The 21,104-nt window shown below is 43.6% G+C and overlaps 1 protein-coding gene across 15 annotated transcripts in view; it reads right to left on the reverse strand.

Moving 5' to 3' along the window:
• The window catches only part of TNRC6C (trinucleotide repeat containing adaptor 6C), a 59,407-nt gene that overhangs the window by 37,040 nt on the left and 1,263 nt on the right, over positions 1–21,104 (reverse strand). For 6 of the 15 annotated variants that reach the window (XM_063175687.1, XM_063175698.1, XM_063175696.1 and 3 more), the window contains exons 1-2: positions 9,111–9,326; positions 966–3,551 (exon numbers count right to left, since the gene is read on the reverse strand). In XM_063175687.1, the coding sequence (XP_063031757.1) occupies positions 966–3,551; positions 9,111–9,135 (2,611 nt within the window). In that variant the 5' untranslated portion in view covers positions 9,136–9,326. Of the gene's footprint in view, positions 1–965; positions 3,552–9,110; positions 9,328–21,104 lie in introns of those variants that run through there. The other 9 variants (XM_063175702.1, XM_063175700.1, XM_063175701.1 and 6 more) reach the window with 3 other exon arrangements.

The following is a 21,104-nucleotide window of genomic DNA, read 5'->3' on the forward strand; positions in this document are numbered from 1 at the left end:
GAAAAAGGATGGGAATCAAGAGAACAAATCCCACTTGGAGAAAAACGTGGCTAAAAAGTCAGTTCTTAGCCATGACCATGATGAAACAAAAACCTGGAAACAAAACTCAGATGGAGAATTTAAAAGAGTACTGCATGATTAGATTTATTTTGGAGAGGTCTGTGGTCATGATATAGATATGGGCTACTAGTGTAACTTTTATTTAAATATCTCTCTTTTAAGCATTTTTCCCATTTTTATTCCTTGCTGCTTGTCTGCAACAGCACCTTGCCTTTGATTAGAAAAATTCCTAAATGTCTAAATCCTTGTCTTTGAAACACAGCTGAAGTTAGGATAACCTAACTTCAGCAACCCTAAATAACACCTTGAATCAGTCCTGCTTTTTGAGAACCACACAAAATCCAGGATGCTGCCTGTGCCTGACCCCTGAGAAGAGAACCATTCTTCACAAAAGACAACAAGCTGGACAGAGAAACAGCAGCAGCCTAAATTCATGCAATTGTTAATAAACATCTGTTGCCAAGAGATGTTTTGCAGAAAAGAAACAGATGCAGACTGTCTAAACACACTGAGCCTGCGCAGTGGGGACAGCAGAAAATAACAGAAGAAAGGTTTGCCAAAATCCCCCAGCCTCTCAAATGGCTGAATTAAAAGATGTTAAATAACTGTGGAAGAGATGTTAAAATGAACATGGATCCACAACCTAAAACCTACCATGCTAATCACTAAATATTGCTTCAAGCCTTTCTTACATTCATTTAGATTATGGAAATTTGTGTCAGGTTCCATGGACTCTGTCCTCAAGACAAGACAGCTTTAGAGAAAAGGAACAAACATATTCTGGACATAAACACAGGATTTCTACTCAACACACCAACAGGACAGACAGCATTCAGCAACTGGTACTGGTATAAAGCATCTCTTAAACCTATTTTAAGAAATATTTCACAAAACTGTTGCCATACCTGGGCCAAGCAGCGGAGACCGGTTCGGCTGGGCACTTGACTGGTGCGATGGCTGAGGTTCAACCATGTTGGTGTTGATAATGGTGCTAGTGGTGGTGGTGTTGGTTGTGGTACTGCTCTGAATTATAGGATTATTTCTATCCCACATGTTTACAGTCTTGTTGTTGTTGTAATTTGGGTCGCCCCAAGCTGAGGTACCATCATCGATTTCCATCTTGCGGCGAATGGACGGTGGAGATGGCTCTTCCCAGCCAGTTGCCTCACAGTTCTCTTTTTGTTTGGCTGGCACTGGCCCACCAACCCACCCTGACCCCGTCTGTTTTACAGAAGCAGCTCCTCCCCAGTTACTCACATTGTTGTCCTGGGGTTTATTAGCCCAATTTTGTTGGGGGCCTGGCTTTAAAGATTCCCCCCAACTTGTACCTGTATTAGCCTTGCTGTTTGTGCCATTCCCCCACCCACTGGTCCCAGACTTTGTGGAATCATTCCAGCCAGACCCCGATCTATTGTCAGAATCCCATCCAGATCCATTCTTCTTCCCATCACCCAAGTGTCCAGGAACAGATGATGAATCTGTCCAGTCTCCACCTCCTGAAGTCCAGCTTGGATTTGATTTCTGTCCATCTCCCCAGTTTTGAGATTTGGGTTTCTGAGGTTCACCCCAGGTAGGTGATTTGTCCTCCTGATTTGCGGTCCCACTCCAAGTGTGGCCGCTTTTGGCAGCAGCAGCATTATTAACAGTAGTAGAGCTTGCTGACTCTCCCCACCCCCCTGGGCCATTTGGTGCTTTGTTGTTATTGTCTCCCCAACCTGTATTTGTTGGAACAGCTGCCGGTGGAGAGTTGACCCACCCAGATACTGAAGAGGTATTTGTACTGTTCATGATGGACCCATCGTTCTTCCCCCCTGAGTTTGAAGATTGAGTAGCTGCACAACCCCAGGCCTCAGTTCCATTGTCATTCTTCCGTTCAGACCTTGGGGACTCTTCAAATTCCCAGGCAGTGTTTTGCTTCACAGGGGTCTGTCCCCACCCCGTATTGGACAGGACCCTGGGGTCAAGGTCATTTCTTGGCAACTGAACTTGCCCTTGGTCTATCATCCCTTTGTCTCTCCTCCTGCCCTCTCCAGCCCCCTCCCTCCCAGTACTGCCTTCATTTTGACTCCCACCGCTGTCGTTGCTTCCTTCACTAGCCGTGGTGCCAGACGCCGCAGCTTTGGCCCAAGAGTTCATTTGTTCATTGCCCTGCTGCATGGCAGGATTGGGACTGGTAACACTCGAGCTATCCCACCCTGTTGATCCTTTCCCATTGATGTCGCTATTGGAATGCTGGTTTGGGGGCTTGCCCCACTCGCCGTTGACGCCGTTGCTGGCGCTGCGGTTGGGGTGGCCCCAGGCTCCAGAATGCACACTGCCAACCCCGCCACCGCCCCTGCCCCACGCCAGGACCCCGGGGCCGGAGGGAGGCCCCGAGTCCCACGCGTTCGCTCCGTTTCCTTCCTTCTGCACAGCGCTGCTGGATCCGTTTTGTTTAGCACTTAATGCTGAGTTCACAGTGTCTCCATTCCCCTGACTGAACCCAGAATTGCTGTTTCCTGCGGCAGGATTACCTGGGGACATCCCCCATACTGAACTGCCCATTCCTTCACCACTGCCCCCGCTGACTTGAGAAACCGCTGTCCCGTTAGCACCAGGAAGGCCTTGCAGGTGGGGCGGGATGATGGCCCCCATGCCCACGGCCATCCCCCAGTTCGGCAGTCCGTTTGTCTGCATTGCATTGATAGGGTTTGGTGAAGAGTTCATGGGGTTAGTGTTATTTGGTCCATCAGTGTTAAGGTTCTGAGGTTGTACGCTGAAAGACACATTCTGAGAAGTGGACGTTTGTGGTTCTGTGCTCTCTTGCGGCAGCAAGTTTCCCCAAGCACCTAAGGTGCCTGTTGGGTTCCCATTCTGGTTGCCCATGTTCTGACCTATGGCACTGACTGGACTGCAAATACTGGAAGGGTTGCCTGCTCCCACAGTTCCTTCATGTCCAAGTACAGGCCAGGCAGCTGGATTGGCATTAGGGTTAAGGTTAAGATTAATGCCAGCATTCGAGTTGGAAGCACCCCAGCAGTTCTGACTTCTACTGTCTCCCATCATGTTGTCCATCTTTCCATCCCCACCACTGGCAGAGCAGTGAGCTAGGCCAGAGCTGGAGCCCGCAGCCACCCCCCACACCCTGGCCGAGCTGCCGTTGCCGTTGGCTCCACCAGCTCCAAGGGCACTCTGGTTAGAAGTGCTTTGGACGAGTGCTCCGTTGGCGCCATTATTGCCATTAGTTTTCTTTGTATGTCCAGTGAAGTTGCCTTGGGCACTCCCTGTAGCCATGCTACTGTTCTCTGAGCCACAGTTGGAGGCAGAGTCAGTGTCTGTAGTACATTCTGAGGCAGACTCAGTCTCAGCTCCGGTAATGGAAGGCCACGCTTCCTTGTCAGTCCTGTCTATTATCACTTTATCCCAGCTGCAGTTGCCTTCACTCCTGAAAGCGGGCTGCTGTCCCCAGTGGGAATTCTCATAATGGTCTCCCAATCCACTGTGGCTGAGATCTGAAAGGATCCAAGGTTAAAAATGAGTCCACTGTTCAAGCACTGCAAAAGCCCTCTATTAAAAGCGCTGTTTTACATCACTAGTTACAACATTACATTCTGCTAAAATTTAGAGCACATTCTCTAACATAACACAGCAATTTTCCTCACTACAACGCTACAATTTTCCTCACTACGATGCTCCTATTAACTTGTTTGGGTTTTTTTAATCTGAAAAAATTCTCAATTAAAATAACTGAACAATTTCATTTTAGAAAGAGAAGTGTTTTGTAGCCCTCAGTGTACCAGTAAAAATAAAAAGCAGGCAATAAATAAGAAGAGAAAATATAGTAATTTATGTGTAAAGTCAAAAAAGCAAATTTGGAAAAAAACCAGAAGAGTACCTAGCAGACTCTTACCATTTATCTTGACTCAATTCTCATTCTTCAGAGAAACACAATGAAAGTGCATTCAATTAAAAAATGTAAAATGTCATCCTGCCCTGAGATATCACATACACACCCACATCACAACACAGAAGATTCATACAGTATTTAGGTTTGCAACCCTTCTTGGAAACAAAGAAACAAATCCAGACAGCAACCTTTACTGTTAGGTGCCAGTTATAAACACCACCAATGTATATTTTAGCAGAGAACTTGGGCATCTCTAAATAACTGACAGCTTTGTCAGGAAACTTACCTCTCACAGGCTTTACTCGTGGCTAATACATCATTTGGGATTTGTACACACAATCCCCTGTGTCCCCAAGCCAATGAAAAGTGATGCTGTGCCTTTTCAACACTGTCACAGCTTCAAACACAGCCACTAACCCAAAAATTAACCAAAAGCTCTTGAGCAGCTGCTTGCTCACCAGGGTATGACGATAAACTGGAAGGCACAACACTTGTTAAGAACTCAAGCTTTGGTCAAGGCTTTGCATTTCCTTTCCATCCCAACTGCTCTGTGCAAGATTATTTCTCTCAGTTTCTTTTGACAGGAATTTGATAACAAGTATTTCAGTCTGATCCAATCTGCAGAAGAGCTCCTCTTAAATGCTTGCACATATCAAAGTAACGAATTTTGGATGTCAATTATGTTAACTTGCTTTGAATCTGCTGCAACATGGCTTGTACTCTTTTTGTGAATAAAATGAATATTTTTGTGGGGAAGATGGATGCAACAAATCTCCCAAACAAGTTGTTAACAACGAATGCCTAATATGAATTAATTTAAATCACAAATATGTTGGTGTGATTAGCTCCTCTAATTAGAGGTGCTCTGATACTGCAAAATTTACTCCAGAGATGAGAAAAAGCTCTTTCTCTCTGACAAAGTCTTGTTCACACATTTTACCTGTATCTTTTTAAGGTGGTTGCTTGGTTGCCTTATGAAAATTTTGCAAGATGAAGAAATAACGTGCTAAACCAACCCAGATTGCTTTTTAAAAAAAATTTAAATTAATTGAAGCAGAAGAAAGGATTTTAGAGAAAGGAAAGGAAAAACAGTCTTAGTTCATTATCTATCTTCTCATTATACCAGGAAAAGACCTAAATAATCACAGAAAATAGAATTGCTTGGGTTTGAAGGGACCTTAAAAATCATCTCATTCCACCCCCTGCCATGGGCAGTGACACCTTCCACTGTCCCAAGGTGCTCCAACCCTGTCCAACCTGGCCTTGGACACTTCCAGGGACCCAGGGGCAGCCACAGCTGCTCTGGGCACCTGTGCCTTACCACCCTTCACAGGGAAGAATTTCTTCCATAATAACTGACAAGCACATGAAAAATCTGAAAGAATGTGAACAGAACCACTTGGATTTATTTACCTGGATTCCTTCCTCTACATGCAATGGCTGGAAAGGAAGAAAGCATCCAGTTATTCCTGGATGGATACAGCCACTGCTACAGCACGTTGAACATTTACCTGATGATCTAAGATTTGCTACACAGGTGTTAAACCGAGCTCTGAATCCCAGATAAGACATGGAAGGGGAAGGCAGGCTGTGCAAGGACTTAAAAAGGGTCAGCAGGGTCAGAGAAATGAGCCGAGGAACATTCTTAGCAGAGTAGGAATGAACAAAGGGAAAAAAAGAAGCAGCGGGCCAGGCCAGAAGAAAAGAAGTTGAGGCAACCAAGGAATCAGATAAGAGGAGTTACAGGAGATTTTATTCAACCCTGTGGGTGGTGCGACTCAGGGCTGCGTTTGAGGCTGACAGAAGGATTTGAAAGTGGCTGGAAATCCATTGCTGCAATGAAAGGTCTCCTCAAAGCTGAAAGCTCAGCTCTGTGTGCAGGTGCTGCCCCAGCAGAGCCCTGCAGGGCAGGCTGGGGAAGGAGGATCAGGAGAGCACCCAGGACGTCTCCATGCTCACAGCACCATGGCTGATGAGATGAAAGGGAGCTGTTTGTTCAATCAGTTTCTTTCTCCTCTCCCCAAAGACATTGGTTAAAGCAGTGCTCAAATTTGAGAACACTTAGGAGACAAAATAAAGGGAAGGAGAGGGACTGAAGATTAAAAAATAGCTTGGAACGATTGCTGAGAGTAGGGAACAAAACAATTTGTTAAATACAAGACCAGATCTTATGGAGCAGTAAGAGAAACCATGAAGAAAATAAAATTATGATGGAGAAGAACTATTAAAACCAAAGAGATGACCATATTAAGAGTAGAAAATGGCCAAGTGCCTGGGCTTGGTTGGCCAAGCACAACTTGGCAAGATCCCACCAGGAACGTGCAGCTCCAACCCCTGGGCTTCCCAAGGCTTTGCAAACCCAGGTGCTCCCTTTCCTGTCCCACTCTCCCTGAGGTTCAGATGATTCCCCCAACAATACCCATGGGCTAATCTGGCAGTGCTGGCTGTGGTAGGGATGACAGGAATTCTGTGGAGGGGATGTGAAACCAGGGATCCACTGTGGAGCAGCAGTGGGGTCCTGCTGGCACCTCCCACAAATCACAGCTCAAAAATCACAGAAAAAAACTTCACAATAACCTCAGAATGTCCAACACACACTGGAAAAATCAGTTGTAACACCAAGGCTGCTGTCATAAAGCTCGCAAGAAATAGACATATGAAGAAAATGGGAAAAAAATTTCACAGCATGAACAGATACCTGCAAAAGCTGGGGCTTAGCTGTCAGACAAACCAAGAGTTTGAATACAGATCTTGAATAAAATAATGTAAGTTTGATATTCTTGTCTCTAGAAGCAAATAACAAAAAGGCTTTTTTCCATTTTAACTAGAAGGGGCTTGCTGCTATGAAATAAATAATGACTAGCACAGTCTTACTTAATCTGTAACAACCTTAAACATTTGGGAAAAGTAATGAATATGAAATATTTTATATGATTAAATCAAGAGAACTTTTCTGCTTGTTTATTTGCTTGTTTTTTGAAAAAGCATATTTACTCCAACTTTCTAGGAAACTAACTGTTCACAGAAATGCACAATATTTTGTTTTCTTTTCAAAGCTGTTAAGATTGAAATGGGAAACTCATTTTCAAAATTCTTAAGAATGGGTTCCTCTTTATTTATGCAAAGATGTGAAATAAAAGCACTGAGTCCACCAGAAGCATTTCTATCCCTCCTCTATGAGCTGAGCAAAGACTGTAAACAAGGCACAAGGAACAGGAACCACAGGTATTCCATGTTAGCAAATCCTAGTGCTGGGACACCACAGAGTGAGAACTATTTTTAAATTAATACTTTGTGTTTCAATATCTTAATTATGCATCTTTTATAAAATATCATTCCCCTGATCAACAACATTTCTTCAGCCACCAGGAAGGAAATATTAATTTGAAGATAATGGCTTAAATTTGTTTTTAACAAGCACAGAACTTCTGTCCAACTGCAACCATACACATGACCTGGAAAATGCACAGCTCTGAGCAGTATAAATAACAGCATGAGGGAGTTGTTTTGTTTTGGATTGCTGTTTTTTTAAATAATATCCTTAATGGGGTGGGAGGAGATTGCTGGTGTTATTATGCACTGTAGCCAACATACTTGACCAGCTTCAATTCAGTACTTATTAAAAACAGAAAACATTTTTGGCTGTGTTGGGTAATGAATAATTAGTTACAAAATCAGTTTAATGTTTACGTAGATTACAAGTGCAAAATATGAGTAGAGTGAAATGGGAGAAGCTGTTGCATGCATTTCTCAGAAAAGAAAATACTCTGCCTGCACAAGCAACTGACCCCAACTTCCCTCCTCTTCTGAAAATCTCATTTACAATCATATTTAATTTTTTTTAGTTCAGGTGAGTTAAAACTAACTGTATCTTCATAGCTTCCATTGCAATAATTAGTTCAAATGCTGTGCAGTAAAACCCTGTCTCCCCAACTATAACACAGCATTCAGCTGACTTTGGAACCAAAGCACGGGCAGGGTATGAAATGGCAAAGCCTGGGATGAACTTTTAATGGAACATTATTAATAAATTGTGCTCAGCCCATTTTAAATCAGATCTAACAGTGACTCCTCTCTTATGACTTGTTTTGTTTTTCAGCCCACGTCTGTCACGTAACAACAACCAGACCCCCTGGCTCGCCCTGTGCTGCCCAAAGGACAGATGACAGACGGTGCTCCCTGCTCTGACATGCAGAACACAGAAAAATCCCAAGGGCCGCTGACAGTCCCACTGGGGATTTTCCTTGGCACATAAAGGTTAGTGATCCTGAGTCAGAATAGGAGGAAAAAAGGGGCAAATTATTTTCTCTCCCCTCCTCAAAATATAGTTTTCAATTCAACGTGAGCAGATCTTTAAAATACTACAAATGAGTTTTTCCAAATCTGAATCAAATAGGAATCGCCAGGAACATTTAAAGTGCTAAATCAAATGTAGCCTAATTTCATAAAGAAAACATGACATAAGCATCTACTCTGAATCACAAAATATAAAAAAGCAGAAAATTTGGGAACTGTAGTGCTAACATTTCAGGTTACCTGCTGCATCCAGCTCTAGGCACAGAGACAGATTTGAAAACTGGCTTCTATCTGAAGCCCCTAAAAAGCTCACTCACAAGTCTCATGGATTGAGGAAGCTGAAATCTTGCACAGCACACACAATGTGGAAAGGCAGAAAAGAGATGGAAGCATTGAATAAAGCAGCTTTATTTATTTTAAAACTAAACCATAGCTAAGCCCACACGGGGGAAAGCCTGTTATCCCCTTTTCATTTTCCGCACTACGACATTCAAACGTAGCTCCTTCCCTCTGATGCTGAAAGCTTTCAAATGCATTAAGAAAACAAGCAAAAAAATAAACAAGATTTTTCATTATTACTAGAGATTCCACTAAATGCTACCCCTCTGAAACAAAAGCAGCAGTAGAAAACATCAAATCATTGCATTTTTCTGCTCAGTGCAACATATCTTTACAAGCAGCTCGCTGCGAAGACGCCATTTTATCAAACCTGAAACGCAGCCAAAAGCTCAGGACGCTGTGCTGCTGCTCTCTCGCTGAAATGTTATGTAATAAATTGATTTAACAGAAGCAGACGCTATTTTCTCAGGGTTAGGGTTACTTTCTCTCTTTTTTTGGCTCTAAAAAGGGCTGATGGGTAATAAAATACCTGAAGAAAGGAGCCGCCCAACCATCCTAGGAGACGCTACATTGTGTGCAGAGCTGTTTCTACTCCTGCCTCTGCGTTCTCCAGGGCTCCCGGCTTCAATATGTCGGCTGTGTACAGTGTAAGCCTCATCCTGTAGAGCTGCCAAGAAAATCTCTCTGTGCGAGCGCGCGCCCAGACAACCTGCGAGCTCGGCCGGGCCTCGGCTGCACTGGCTATGGAAATGCCCTTTCCAGCACAGCCCTCCTCCCCCTTCCCCGCTCCGCTCCCCGGCTCTAGGTGAAGGTATCAACAGAGCAGGATTTTTAAGCTTTGATTATCTAATTGCAGCTGACACTAAACCGATCTTCCTTCCTCTTTAAATTCTTTCAACTGTCACAAAACATTTTCACTTCGGGACCCGGCTACAATTAGCGCCCGTAGCTGCTTTTCTGCCGCTTTTGAAAGTCAGCCAAGACAAGACGCGGGCGCTGCCGAACGCCTGCCCCTGCTTGGAGTCGAGTCCTCCTCCTTCCTCCTGCCCCTGCTTGGAGTCGAGTCCTCCTCCTTCCTCCTGCCCCAGAGCTCCTGCCACTTGCCCAGTGCCTTCCTCCCTCTCCCAGCCCCATCTCCTGCCTCCTGCCCGGCGCCCTCCTCCTTTTCCCAGCCCCATCTATGCCTTCTCCCCTCTCCCAGCCCCAGCTCCTGCCTGGTGTCCCCCCCCCTTTTCCCAGCCCCATCTCCTGCCCACTGTCCTCCTTCTTTTCCCAGTCCCATCTATGCCTCCTGCCCAGTGTCCTCCTCCCTCTCCCAGCCCCATCTCCTGCCCAGTGTCCTCCTCCTTTTCCCAGTCCCATCTATGCCTCCTGCCCAGTGTCCTCCTTCCTCTCCCAGCCCCATCTCCTGCCCATCACCCTCTCCCTGCTCCAGTACCAGCTCCAGCCTCATCGCTCTCCTCCCTGCCCTGGCTCCTTCCTGTGCCAGGCGTCCTCTCCCCTGCCCCAGCTCCCTCCCGCCGCCCTCCTCCCTGCCCCAGCGGCAGCTCCCAAGTCCCAGATGTACCCTGGACTGCTGCCAAGCCCTTAATGACTTCCCTGCCTCTATCTAAACCAGCTCTAAGTGGCAAATGCGAGCGCATTAATCAGCGGCACGGTTGTTTATAGAGGCAGGGAAGAGCTGCCTGAACAATGCGGAGAGAGGAGAGAGGGGAGAGGGGAGAGAGTGGAGAGGGGAGAGGAGAGAGAGAAGAGAAAGGAGAGAGAGGAGAGGAGAGGAGAGGAGAGGAGAGGAGAGGAGAGGAGAGGAGAGGAGAGGAGAGGAGAGGAGAGGAGAGGAGAGGAGAGGAGAGGAGAGGAGAGGAGAGGAGAGGAGAGGAGAGGAGAGGAGAGGAGAGGAGAGGAGAGGAGAGGAGAGGAGAGGGAGAGGAGAGAAGGGAGAGAGGAGAGAAGGGAGAGAGGAGAGAAGGGAGAGAGGAGAAAGAGAGAAGGGAGAGAGGAGAAAGAGAGGAGAGAAGGGAGAGAGGAGAGAGCGCTGCCTGCACAGCCGGACCGACCATCTTGGAACACCCTGGGCTGGCATGGCAGTCTCAGCTCCCTCCACAGCATTGGAATACTCACAATGGGGTCAGCTTTACATTTTTAGGGCCTAAAGATCATCATAAATGCATAATTGCACATAGAGGGCTCTTATCAGTGCAGATCTCAATGGCTAATTCACACAAGCTTCCAGCATGCCCAATATGCTCCTTTACGATGATTTCCCCTCCTACCTGCCCCAAATACATATTAATGATGTGGTAAATGGGGCACGTTTCAGCTGTGCTGTTTCACTTCTCATCAGAGCAGTGTTGCCCCTCTGTCCTGGATCTCACCATGGCTCTTTAAAGCTTTGGCCACGCTCTCAGGGTCTCTGCCACTCCATCACTGAGGCACAATCACTGCTGCTATTCTTGGCTAAAGAGCTGCTCCACTGAAGGACTCCTGAAAATAGCTGGTTTCCTCCTGAAGACATTTATTTTCTGTTTCTCTGCAATAGTCTGAATACCAGTTGGGTTCAACCTCATGTCAGAAACAACAGATAAATAGAAATCAAATCTGTTTGGTTTTGTTTCTAGTCAGAAAATTATTTCAAATGCACCCAGGAACTAGGCTTGAGAGTCAATTTTGCAAGAACAGTTTTAACTGGAACTATTGTTGTGGTATTATTACATTCCTTTAAAACTAACTATACATGATGGGAATTTCCATTAGTTAAAAAGATTTGTCAAAACTGAGTTCCTTGTATTTTTCCTATAAATAACATAAACTTCCTATAATCAACTCCAATTTATGAAGATAAGTACTTATATAGGGCATCTATTGAAGGGCACTGTTTTTGCCAGTCAGGGCACACAGAAAGGCAAAGAAGAACCCCAAGAAATGAGTCACAGTGCAATAAAAAGCTTGGGAGCAAAAAGAAGTGCAGCTTCCAACTAACTGTGCTGGCAGAGCTCATCCTTTCCCTTCCTGTCTTGGGCCAAACTTTGATGGGGACTGTGTCTCATAAATTTAAAATTCATAATTATTAATACCTGAAGACTAAAAATGGGGATTTGAGAGGTGATGCAGCCTGCTCACCTGGTCAGAGGAACTATTCCTGATACACACAAGGTGACATTATCCCAGCCCAGCAAGGAAGCCTCCAGAAATGGAGCCTGCACATTCCCAAGTGCTCTACCTCACTTCTCAAGATTGCTTTCATAACACCAGGATTTTCCTAATGTCCCCCCTCAATCTTCCTTGTTGAAAATTTAGCCCATAATTTTTTATCTGATCCCTCACAGGCACATAGAAAGTATAATTTCCTTCCCTGCAGCAGCCATTTAAGTATCTCAGCATTTATAATTCCAATCTTCCTTTCAATCAGAAGCTCTGATTTCTTCCTTCTTTGCAAGGCTTTTCTCCAGGATTTCTACCCATTCCTGTTGCATTCCTCTGCTTCTTCCAAGTGGTTCCTTCTACCTCCAGTTGGAAAGTTCAGAGGCCTTACCCACATGTCCCTCAGGAACAGCTCTGCCTCTATCCCTCAGGCTCTGTTCTCTTTTTAACACATTAATCAAGCTTACCCTGTGACCAGACCCGTTTTTGCACTGTGAGACCCACACATCTGTATTTGGGTACAGAGCTGCTCTGGCCAAAATAAAGAAATTTTATATTTCTTTATTTCTTACCCAATTATCCAGTTGTATCACCAGTATTCCATACTGTAATTTTGCCTTTCTGTTACCTAGCACTCTTCTCCAGTTGGTCTCAACCAAAAATTTATTGAAGGCTGTTGTTTAACCATCCCCTCTCCACAATCCCCAGTGACTCTGCATTTCTCTCCTGAAAAGTTCAACATGCACAGAAATGGCTGTTTTGGGTTTTTTCCCTCCTGGGATCATTCTAACAGTTACTCTGGCTGATTTACACTTCCTCAGTTCTATCTTCTCACCTCTTAACATGGGTTGGCTTTTTTCTCTTTTGTAGTTTTCACACTCTTGTAGTGACCACATTGCTCCAATCCCTCCTCTGCTCAGTCTGCTACATGATGAATGATGCACGTGATGACATGTCATTATTTCCACACAACTGGAAACTATATTTCCTGAAGTCTCTAACTCACTCTAGCTTTAGTTCTGAGTTTACAGATGAAGGAGAAAGGTATTTAAAGTATTCCTGATGCCACCCATCAGTGGTTCCCTCTGTCCCACTGCCCTTGCTCTTACTACTGACTCACTTATGAAAGACTCAGCTTTTTGTTCTTTGGGGCTCTTTTCCCTCCAAACTGCTACAAATGCCTTTATTTCTTCCTAGTATAATTATATATAATTCCTGAGCTGTAAAAATTCAGGTTTCCTGTAATTTTCACATGACCTGAGTGTGCACCTGGGACTTTCTCCTCTTCCCACCCCTGGCCACTGTGACTTTAAGTTGTGTTGTACCTTTTACTTCTCCACCATCAGGACAGCTCCTGCTACTTGGTCTCTTCACATACTTTATCAGAGGCTGCCACCTGCACATTTGACCACCTTGCCAGGCTTTTTCTGACCTTTTCTTCCTCGCAGACACCTCAGCAGGGCAGTTCTGTCCCTGGCTGTCCCTGCAGCACAGCCATCCACAGTGAAGCTGGAGAGGAGCTGCAGCTCCTGAAGCAGAAGCCAGGTTTTTGTACAGCCCCACTCTTTGAAAGTGAGGACAGCAAAACTACAAAAGCACCTCAGTTATTTATCCTTCCACAGATTTCTATTTTTCTTTCTCCCTGTGCAAAATTCTAATCACTGTCAAAGAGATTTGAAGTAGCAGATTTATTTTTCATGCTCTGCTGCCTGATGTCAGATAACATCCACAATGCAGAAAAATTTGTTCCAAAGATTAGTTTACTGATGAGTTTCTACCATTTTTCATTCCTAATGCCCATATTTGGGCTAGGAGATTGCCGTTTTCTTGTATTCAAAGCATTAAAATGAGTTTTTTAAAATTTTAATGGGAGACAAAACTCTCAAGTAGCTGAGACTCACTTCCCACAACTTTCCTCTCACTGCAGTTCAGGAAATGTTCCTCACCCAGGAGACAGAGCCATGGGTTAGATCCCTTATCAGTGTTATCTGCTACATCTATGGCCTTGTGTGGTGTTTTAACTTCCTTTTGTCTGAACCTACACCTGGCACTAGTGGCAAAAAATGCAATCAAGCCAAATTCTTGATTCTGGTAATTTTTCAAATTTCTGGTAATTTCTCAAATTTTTAAAATAACCAGCATTTGCCAAATTCTGGTGATTTTTCCCATGTTTTGATCCCAGTATAGGAAAACTTTTCCACAGCCACATTACAGAAATGTGTGGACAGTGATGTACAGGGGACTGCTCTGCAAATCATGGCAAACAGAGGAGAGTAAGGATTGCAGCTCTCACGAGTTTCTTGCAGGATGGAACTGTGTGTTTGTCACACACAGTCACCTTCCACTGAAGCAGCATGAAGAGCCAATTCCTGTGTTTCCAAGAAACATCTCCATTTGAGATCAACAGTCATGATTCTATGAAGCACATCATCAAGGTATTGTGGATATTTTTTTAAAGTGTATTTTCTATATAAAGTGTGAAATTACATACATAGCAAGTGTGCAAACACAATGAATTAATATTACCAAATTTCTACTTTAAAGCTTTTAGTGTTTCAACTATTACAGATTAAAAACTCTGCTCTGGGAAATCCAGAATAAATCCATTTTAAAGTCTCTGGTTCTAATTGTGTAACTTTCCAACTAAAAGCAAAAGCACAGTAATGTTTTGCCAGCAAAGATATACTGCTAATGGAATTGCAGAATATGAGCCCAAAGAGGTGAAGTTCAGCAAATCATTTCCATAAAAGCACTTTCCACATGTGCTTTGTTTGTCAAGGCTCAGCCTGTTTGCAATGCCTCCAGGAGATCAAGTAAAATCTTATTTCAGACTTTTGAAATTAAACTTTATTAATATATTTCAGAACTTCTTTGGCACGTGCAAGCCTTACCTACAGCCCTTACAAATCACAATGAGCTGAAGTGCTCAAACTGAATTCTTCAAGCATGACTTTAGCAGAAAGGTCTCATCACTTTGCTGGATCTGATGAAACAACTGTATGTCAAAGCTTATCAGTGTTTTCCAACCATATTGACTGAAGGCATGATAATCTTTCTCTAAAACTTCTCTCCAAATTTGATTTTACAACCAAATAAAATTCTGAGGGAATTCTGAAGTAACTGCAGTTAAAGGATTGGAGTTTGGAATGAGTATTGTCAGACATGATTTTAACAGTAACCAGCATATTTTAATCTTGCTTCCTAAAAAACTATTAAAATGAAAGTTAACACAAAGGGATTGTAAGAGTTAACCTGTCACAGAAGAGCACTCAGCAATTTCCAGCTGCCCACTTCAAGGTGCACACCACACCATGCCATGAGCATGAATCTCTCAACTGCAGCTAAAGAAACCTTCAAACACAAAATAAACCTTCCAGCTCCAGAGAAAAGAAGAACAAAGTTCAGCACAAAATCTGGCATCAGCCCACACGTGGAAAATAAATCTCTGTTTCTAACTGCTGTCAAATTCTCACTTCACAACAAACAACAGATAGAAGAAATTAAGAGTGTAACTCGAGTTCCCACAACACTGGTGTGTTTACTCATTCTGATTTACTGCAGGAGTTATTTGCTCTCATTTCTTTCTGGACTTTGGAAACAGATAATGTGGATCTCCACTGCAAAATAATCTAGTTGCCAATAAAAAGATGGGCACAAGTTCCACCCTGACTCCTGCAGGTTGCTTTTGAGTTGACAGATGGTGATTTCACATTGCTGAATTTCAGGAAAGTCAAAGATATCTTGGAGAACTGATTACTTCTTTTGATCTCTGCTCTAATAATCATCAAACACACTGGTTGCCTGGAAACTCCCATATAAAATTCATCATTTGTAAAGAAACTAAGAAATCTCTATTACTTGTTATTTTTAATCTCCCATGGTAGCTTCCAGAAATGATCCTAATTCTTTTAGATCACGTGGCAAAGGATCATTCCAATAATTCAATTAATAGGAAAATGCCTCAGACCTTAATGAGGGAAGTTATTTACTCACCTGTTTGGTGGAGTTAGATGACAAAGTGGGAAGAGATAGAGAGTCACAACTTTAAAAATAACAAACTGGACTAGATAATAGAATACTGCTCATAAATTAGAGATACAGCTTTCCTTCAGTGTAATCCTGGAAAGGATTACAAAGGGGGCAGGTCAAGAACAAGCTCTGTGGCTCAACACAGACATTCCAGACAAATAACTATTCTACTCCAAAGTACTTCAAAAAACAGTTCCATAATTGTTAACAATGAATAAAAGACTGTTTTCAAGGGGTAAGATTTCTAAAATATTCTATGCAATTTGAAATGTTTTCATTTCATAACAGTTTGTCTGGTTAATGTTTTAGAGATTACCTTAAGAGAGAAACAAAAAATCCCTACTCTCTTCCACTTCACTGATACTTCCAGGTGATAAACCTGACAAAGAATATATTAGTGGCCATTAATTCCCACTTGCCTTACATTGGCAGAACATCCTTTTTAATTCATGACATTGCAGTTAAATTCTGATAAGTGTTTTGGATAGGCGGAGGCAGTAGATAACAGGGGCTGCTGATAAGAGAATAAAGAGATAAAATAGTGTGATTGTTAGAGTGGAGAGACTGGCAGTGACTCTCTAACAGTATTTCTTGCACCTGGGTAGTTAAAAATAAGGCCTGAAAGGAGCATGGAGGCATAATTACAAATTAACTCAGAAGGGATATGAAGCTGTAAGAAGAAAAGCTACAGACATGAACTTACATCAAAATTCTTCTGGGTTCAAGATGCTCATGTAGGACAATCCTGACACTTTGATTACACCAGATCATCCATTAAAATGTGCTGCTGTGGTTTGTGATGAGCCTAAAGAAGCCAGCCCAGGTCTGAGGGGCTCTGGGCAGGGTAGGACAGGGAGGGAGCCCTGAGCGGTGCTCCTTTACCCCTGGGTATGGCCAATAATGCCCTGAGCACTGCTCCATCTCTGCCTTTACACCCTGGAGATGTCCAATAATGCCCTGAGCACTGCTCCATCTCTGCCTTTACACCCTGAGTATGGCCAATAACACCCTGAGCACTGCTCCATCTCTGCATTTACACCCTGAGTATGGCCAGTAATGCCCTGAGCACTGCTCCATCTCTGCATTTACACCCTGAGTGTGGCCAATAATGCCCTGAGCACTGCTCCATCTCTGCCTTGACATCCTTGGCATGTCCCAGTCATGCCCCTGCAGGGATCCCTCTCCACACTTCAGGTGCTGTTCAGACAGACAAAATTCCTCTGCACACATGGCTCAGGTACCTACACTGACTCTTCTGGACAAGTTGATTTTTTTTTTCCTTCCCATCATTTCCCCAGAGAACTTTTACCTGCAGACTCTTCAGTAAATTAAATATCCAGGGAGCAAGAAACAGACATTTAAAGAAAACAGTTCCTACTGATGCTGAGAGGAGGATGGTAAAAAACTTTCTTTTGATTAAGTATTTCTTGGTGAGAATTCTCCTGTTTAAAATTCTTCATTTTCATATTCACAAAACCACACCAGATGAAGATTTCTGGGAAAATCTTCATGTTTATAGGATACAGAATTCCCTATTTTTTTTCTAAATCTAACAGTCACTCAAACCCCAACAGCTGTGATAAAAAGGCTTTGGCCTTCCCTGGATATTTTTCCTACTTCTTTCCTCTTTATGCTTGACAAGATTAAAACAAGAGTCTGTGTGAGAGACTGAGTAAGATTGTGGATATGTGCAATTCATGGCAACAAAGGTCTCTCAGGAGAGAGATACTCCTCCTTGGCCCCCCAGGGCAGCCAGGCACAGAGCTGCTGTCATTATAAACTGAGCTGGACATTTCTTTTTTCCTCCTGTGCCTTCAGTCACCAAATGAGCTGATGCTCCACCTGCTGGAAAGAACTACGTGAGCTCCAGAATTCAGCAAGTTCTTTCTGAGTGCAAAAGGGCAGCACTGAAATCTCCAAACATTTCATTCTCCAAAAGAAATCTCCACCTTGTGTCAGCAGACAAAAGGTAGCCAAGATTTAGTCTGGTTAAGATCCTGTTCCAAAGGGTGCAGATCTTGTGGTGCCTTTGAAATCTTTTGTTTTGACTTTACAGAGTAAAGAGCAACAGGACAATTGTGACTCTATGGACAAACTGCTATGAGTAATTAAAATTGCAGGTTTAGATTTGAGGTGAGGGAGAAATTATTTACTCAGAGTAGTAAGGTCAGAGGAGGCCATGGAAATGTCTCTGCTCTGGAGCCAGGCTGGGAGAGCTGGGCATGTTCACCTGGAGAAGACTCCAGGGAGAGCTCAGAGCCCCTTCCAGAGGCTGAAGGGCTCCAGGAGAGCTGGAGGGGACAAGGGATGGAGGGACAGGACACAGGGGATGGCTGTAAGCTGAAGAAGGGTAGGTTTAGGTGAAATATTAGGAAGAAATTCTCCACTGTAAAGGTGGTGGGACACTGGTGCCAGGTTGGACAGGGCTTGGAGCAAGCTGGTCTGGTGGGAGGTGTCCCAGTTTTTGAGATGAGCTTTAAGGTTCCTTCAGCCCAAACCATTCCATGATTATGATGCCAAGTGACACTGTTACAAAGAGTTTGATCTTGGTTAACTTGTTTGGGGCAGTAAGATAAAATGAAGCTGAAAAGCTGCTGCACTGTTTCTTTTCCTCTCATTTCTACTAACCTTGACTGTCCTCTGAATTTTTCCAATGGTAACATAAAAGAAGCAAGAAAAATAAAACCCCCTGAACGAATTCAACAGTGTAAAACATCTGCTGAGGGTTGCCAATACTACACATACAGCAAGTTAAAATAGGAATTGGGAAAAAATAAAGCCTCAAGGTAGAAATGCATCTGGCAAGATCAAAGTCAGACAGCTCGTACTACAGTCTTACAAGGAAAGTTCTTTTATGAGTTATGTTATGATTTACAGTGGCCTTTGTTTCATTAAACTCAAACACAGATGCTTCAGATCCATCTACAAGGATGCCTGGAAGAAACCTCCTGACCCTCAGGCAGCCTGAGCCACTGCAGTTGGCTGCTCTGAGTGTGCCACATAAATAAAGATGAGAGGGGCAGCTCCAATCTCAGCTCCCCAGGAGCTGAGGGATGGCTGGAGCTGTGCCAGGGGAGGTTGGGATGGATTTTAGGGAAAGGTTTTTCCCCCAGAGGGTGCTGGGCACTGCCCAGGCTCCCTAGGAATGGGCACAGCCCCCAGGCTGCCAGGGATGCCCAGGGTGGGGCTGTTGGGGGATCTGGGCAGGGCCAGGGGCTGCACTGGATGATCCTTGAGGGCTCCTTCCAGCTCAGAATATGTTATGATTTCTATGGTTCCAGAGCTCTGATAATAAAATAATAAACATATCTCTGCCACAGAACATTAGTCTGACAGTTAACAAACATTTCCCAATCCAGAAGAAGCCAAGAATGTCAGAACCATCCCTGATGAACTGGGATTTGCAGGGAAGATTGCTGTCAGAAAAGTTAGAGAACTGCTGGGAAATGATTACTTTCCATCTCACTAAAGCCAAATACTTGAGAATACAGAAGCAAAATCTCTACCCTTCCTAAAAAAGAACCACTTTAATAAATAATAAATTGTTTCATTTTGTCTGTTCAGTTTTAGGTTTCTGGGGAGTAGCTGAGTGATATTTTCAAATGCATTTCAATAACCATAGAAGCTGTAATTTCAGAGAGAGATTATTCTCTTATCTAACTAAAACTTCTAAGGACAACACCAAAGAATTTTCTCTGTTGTAGTTCTGCTCAGCAGCAAAAATAGTGAAAGATTCACTAATGCCCAAAGGGAAAAACTGCAGACAGTTCAGATCCAGATTTTGTGATGTTTGACAGTGCTAATGAGTGATAATGAGCAACACTTGAGATCACACAGACATGACTAATATTCAAGATATCAAACCCCTCCTTCATTATTTAGTCCAGATCACTTTGTTAAGCCATGGATAACTGTATGGCAGAACAATCCCTGCTTTGCCTGACATCCACACAAAGCAGAGATGGAAAAGGGGATGTGCAGCACTGAGCCCATCCCCACTGCAAAGCTCACACCATTGAAGAGAGCTCTTATTTCCCATCAGCAGCTTCAGGAAAATGAAGGGATTTATTCCTCAACATCCAATTTCCAACAGCCAAAGAAAGGCCTGTGAGTCTGAGAGCCACCTGCAGTGCTGTGTCCAGCTCTGGGGCTCCCAGCATCAGGAGGATGGAGAGCAGGAGAGAAAAGTCCAGGGGAGGCCATGGAGATGCTCCAAGGGCTGCAGCCCCTCTGCTCTGGCCAGGCTGGGAGAGCTGGGGATGCTCACTGCAGAGGAGAAGGATCCAGGGAGATCTCCAGGGAATGCCTAAAGGAGCTCCAGGAGAGCTGGAGAGGGACTGGGGACCAAGGATGGAGGGACAGGACAAGGGGAATGGCTTCTCACCAGCACAGGGCAGCATTAAATGGGATATTGAGATAAAATTCTTCCCTGTGAGGGTGGGAAAGCCCTAGCACAGGTGCCCAGAGAAGCCCCTGGATCCCTGGAAGTGTGCAAGGCCAGGTTGGACAGGGTTTGGAGCAACCTGGGACAGTGGAAGGTGTCCTGCCCATGGCAGGGGGCTGGAAATAGCTGTTCCCTAAAGTCCCTTCCAACTCAAACCATTCTGGGACCTGCAAAGGACAGAATGAAGTGGTAAAAAGGCCTAAGACACTCAACTACTTTTCCCAAACTATTCTTTTCCTAAGGTGAAAATAATAATTGAGAGCATAACCAAAGGTATAAAAATGTCACGACAGAACATAAGTTTCTATTCCTTATTCACAAACTTGCAAAACACTGATCAAGAAACTTTAAAATTATCAGAATGATAGACAGAACCTGTATACACCCAAATTACCAATGCTTCTGTAAGAATCACCACTAAATATTTACACTTCCTGAAGATCCATTACAGCTACCAAAGAAACACGAGGGGGGAAAAAACCAAACTGGAGGAACACCCCACAGCTTTGAGCACATGAACAAACAAAAAAATATTTTACAAGTGGATGCCAGAAATGGCACATTGTGTCAGAATAGGAGTATATGGCCAAGAATTGCAAGTAATCCTCAAATAAGAAGATGTTACGAGAAAGAATATGATCTGGAATTTAAAAATGCCATTCTAAAACAGAATTTTAAAATTGGAATTTTCAAATGGCATTTAAAAAAGGGAATTTTCAAATGGCACTTCAAGGCCAGAATTTTCAAATGACATTTAAAGACCAGAATTTTCCGATGACAATTTAAAACGAAATTTCAAAACGGCATTTAAAACCAGAATTTTAAAACGGCATTTTAAAAGGAAATTTTCTCATGGATTTCTAAAGCAAAATTTTTAAGTGGCATTTTAAAAGGAAAATTTCAAATGGC

This window comes from Melospiza melodia, chromosome 24, assembly GCF_035770615.1.
Source record: "Melospiza melodia melodia isolate bMelMel2 chromosome 24, bMelMel2.pri, whole genome shotgun sequence".
Classification (NCBI taxonomy): Eukaryota; Metazoa; Chordata; class Aves; order Passeriformes; family Passerellidae; genus Melospiza; species Melospiza melodia.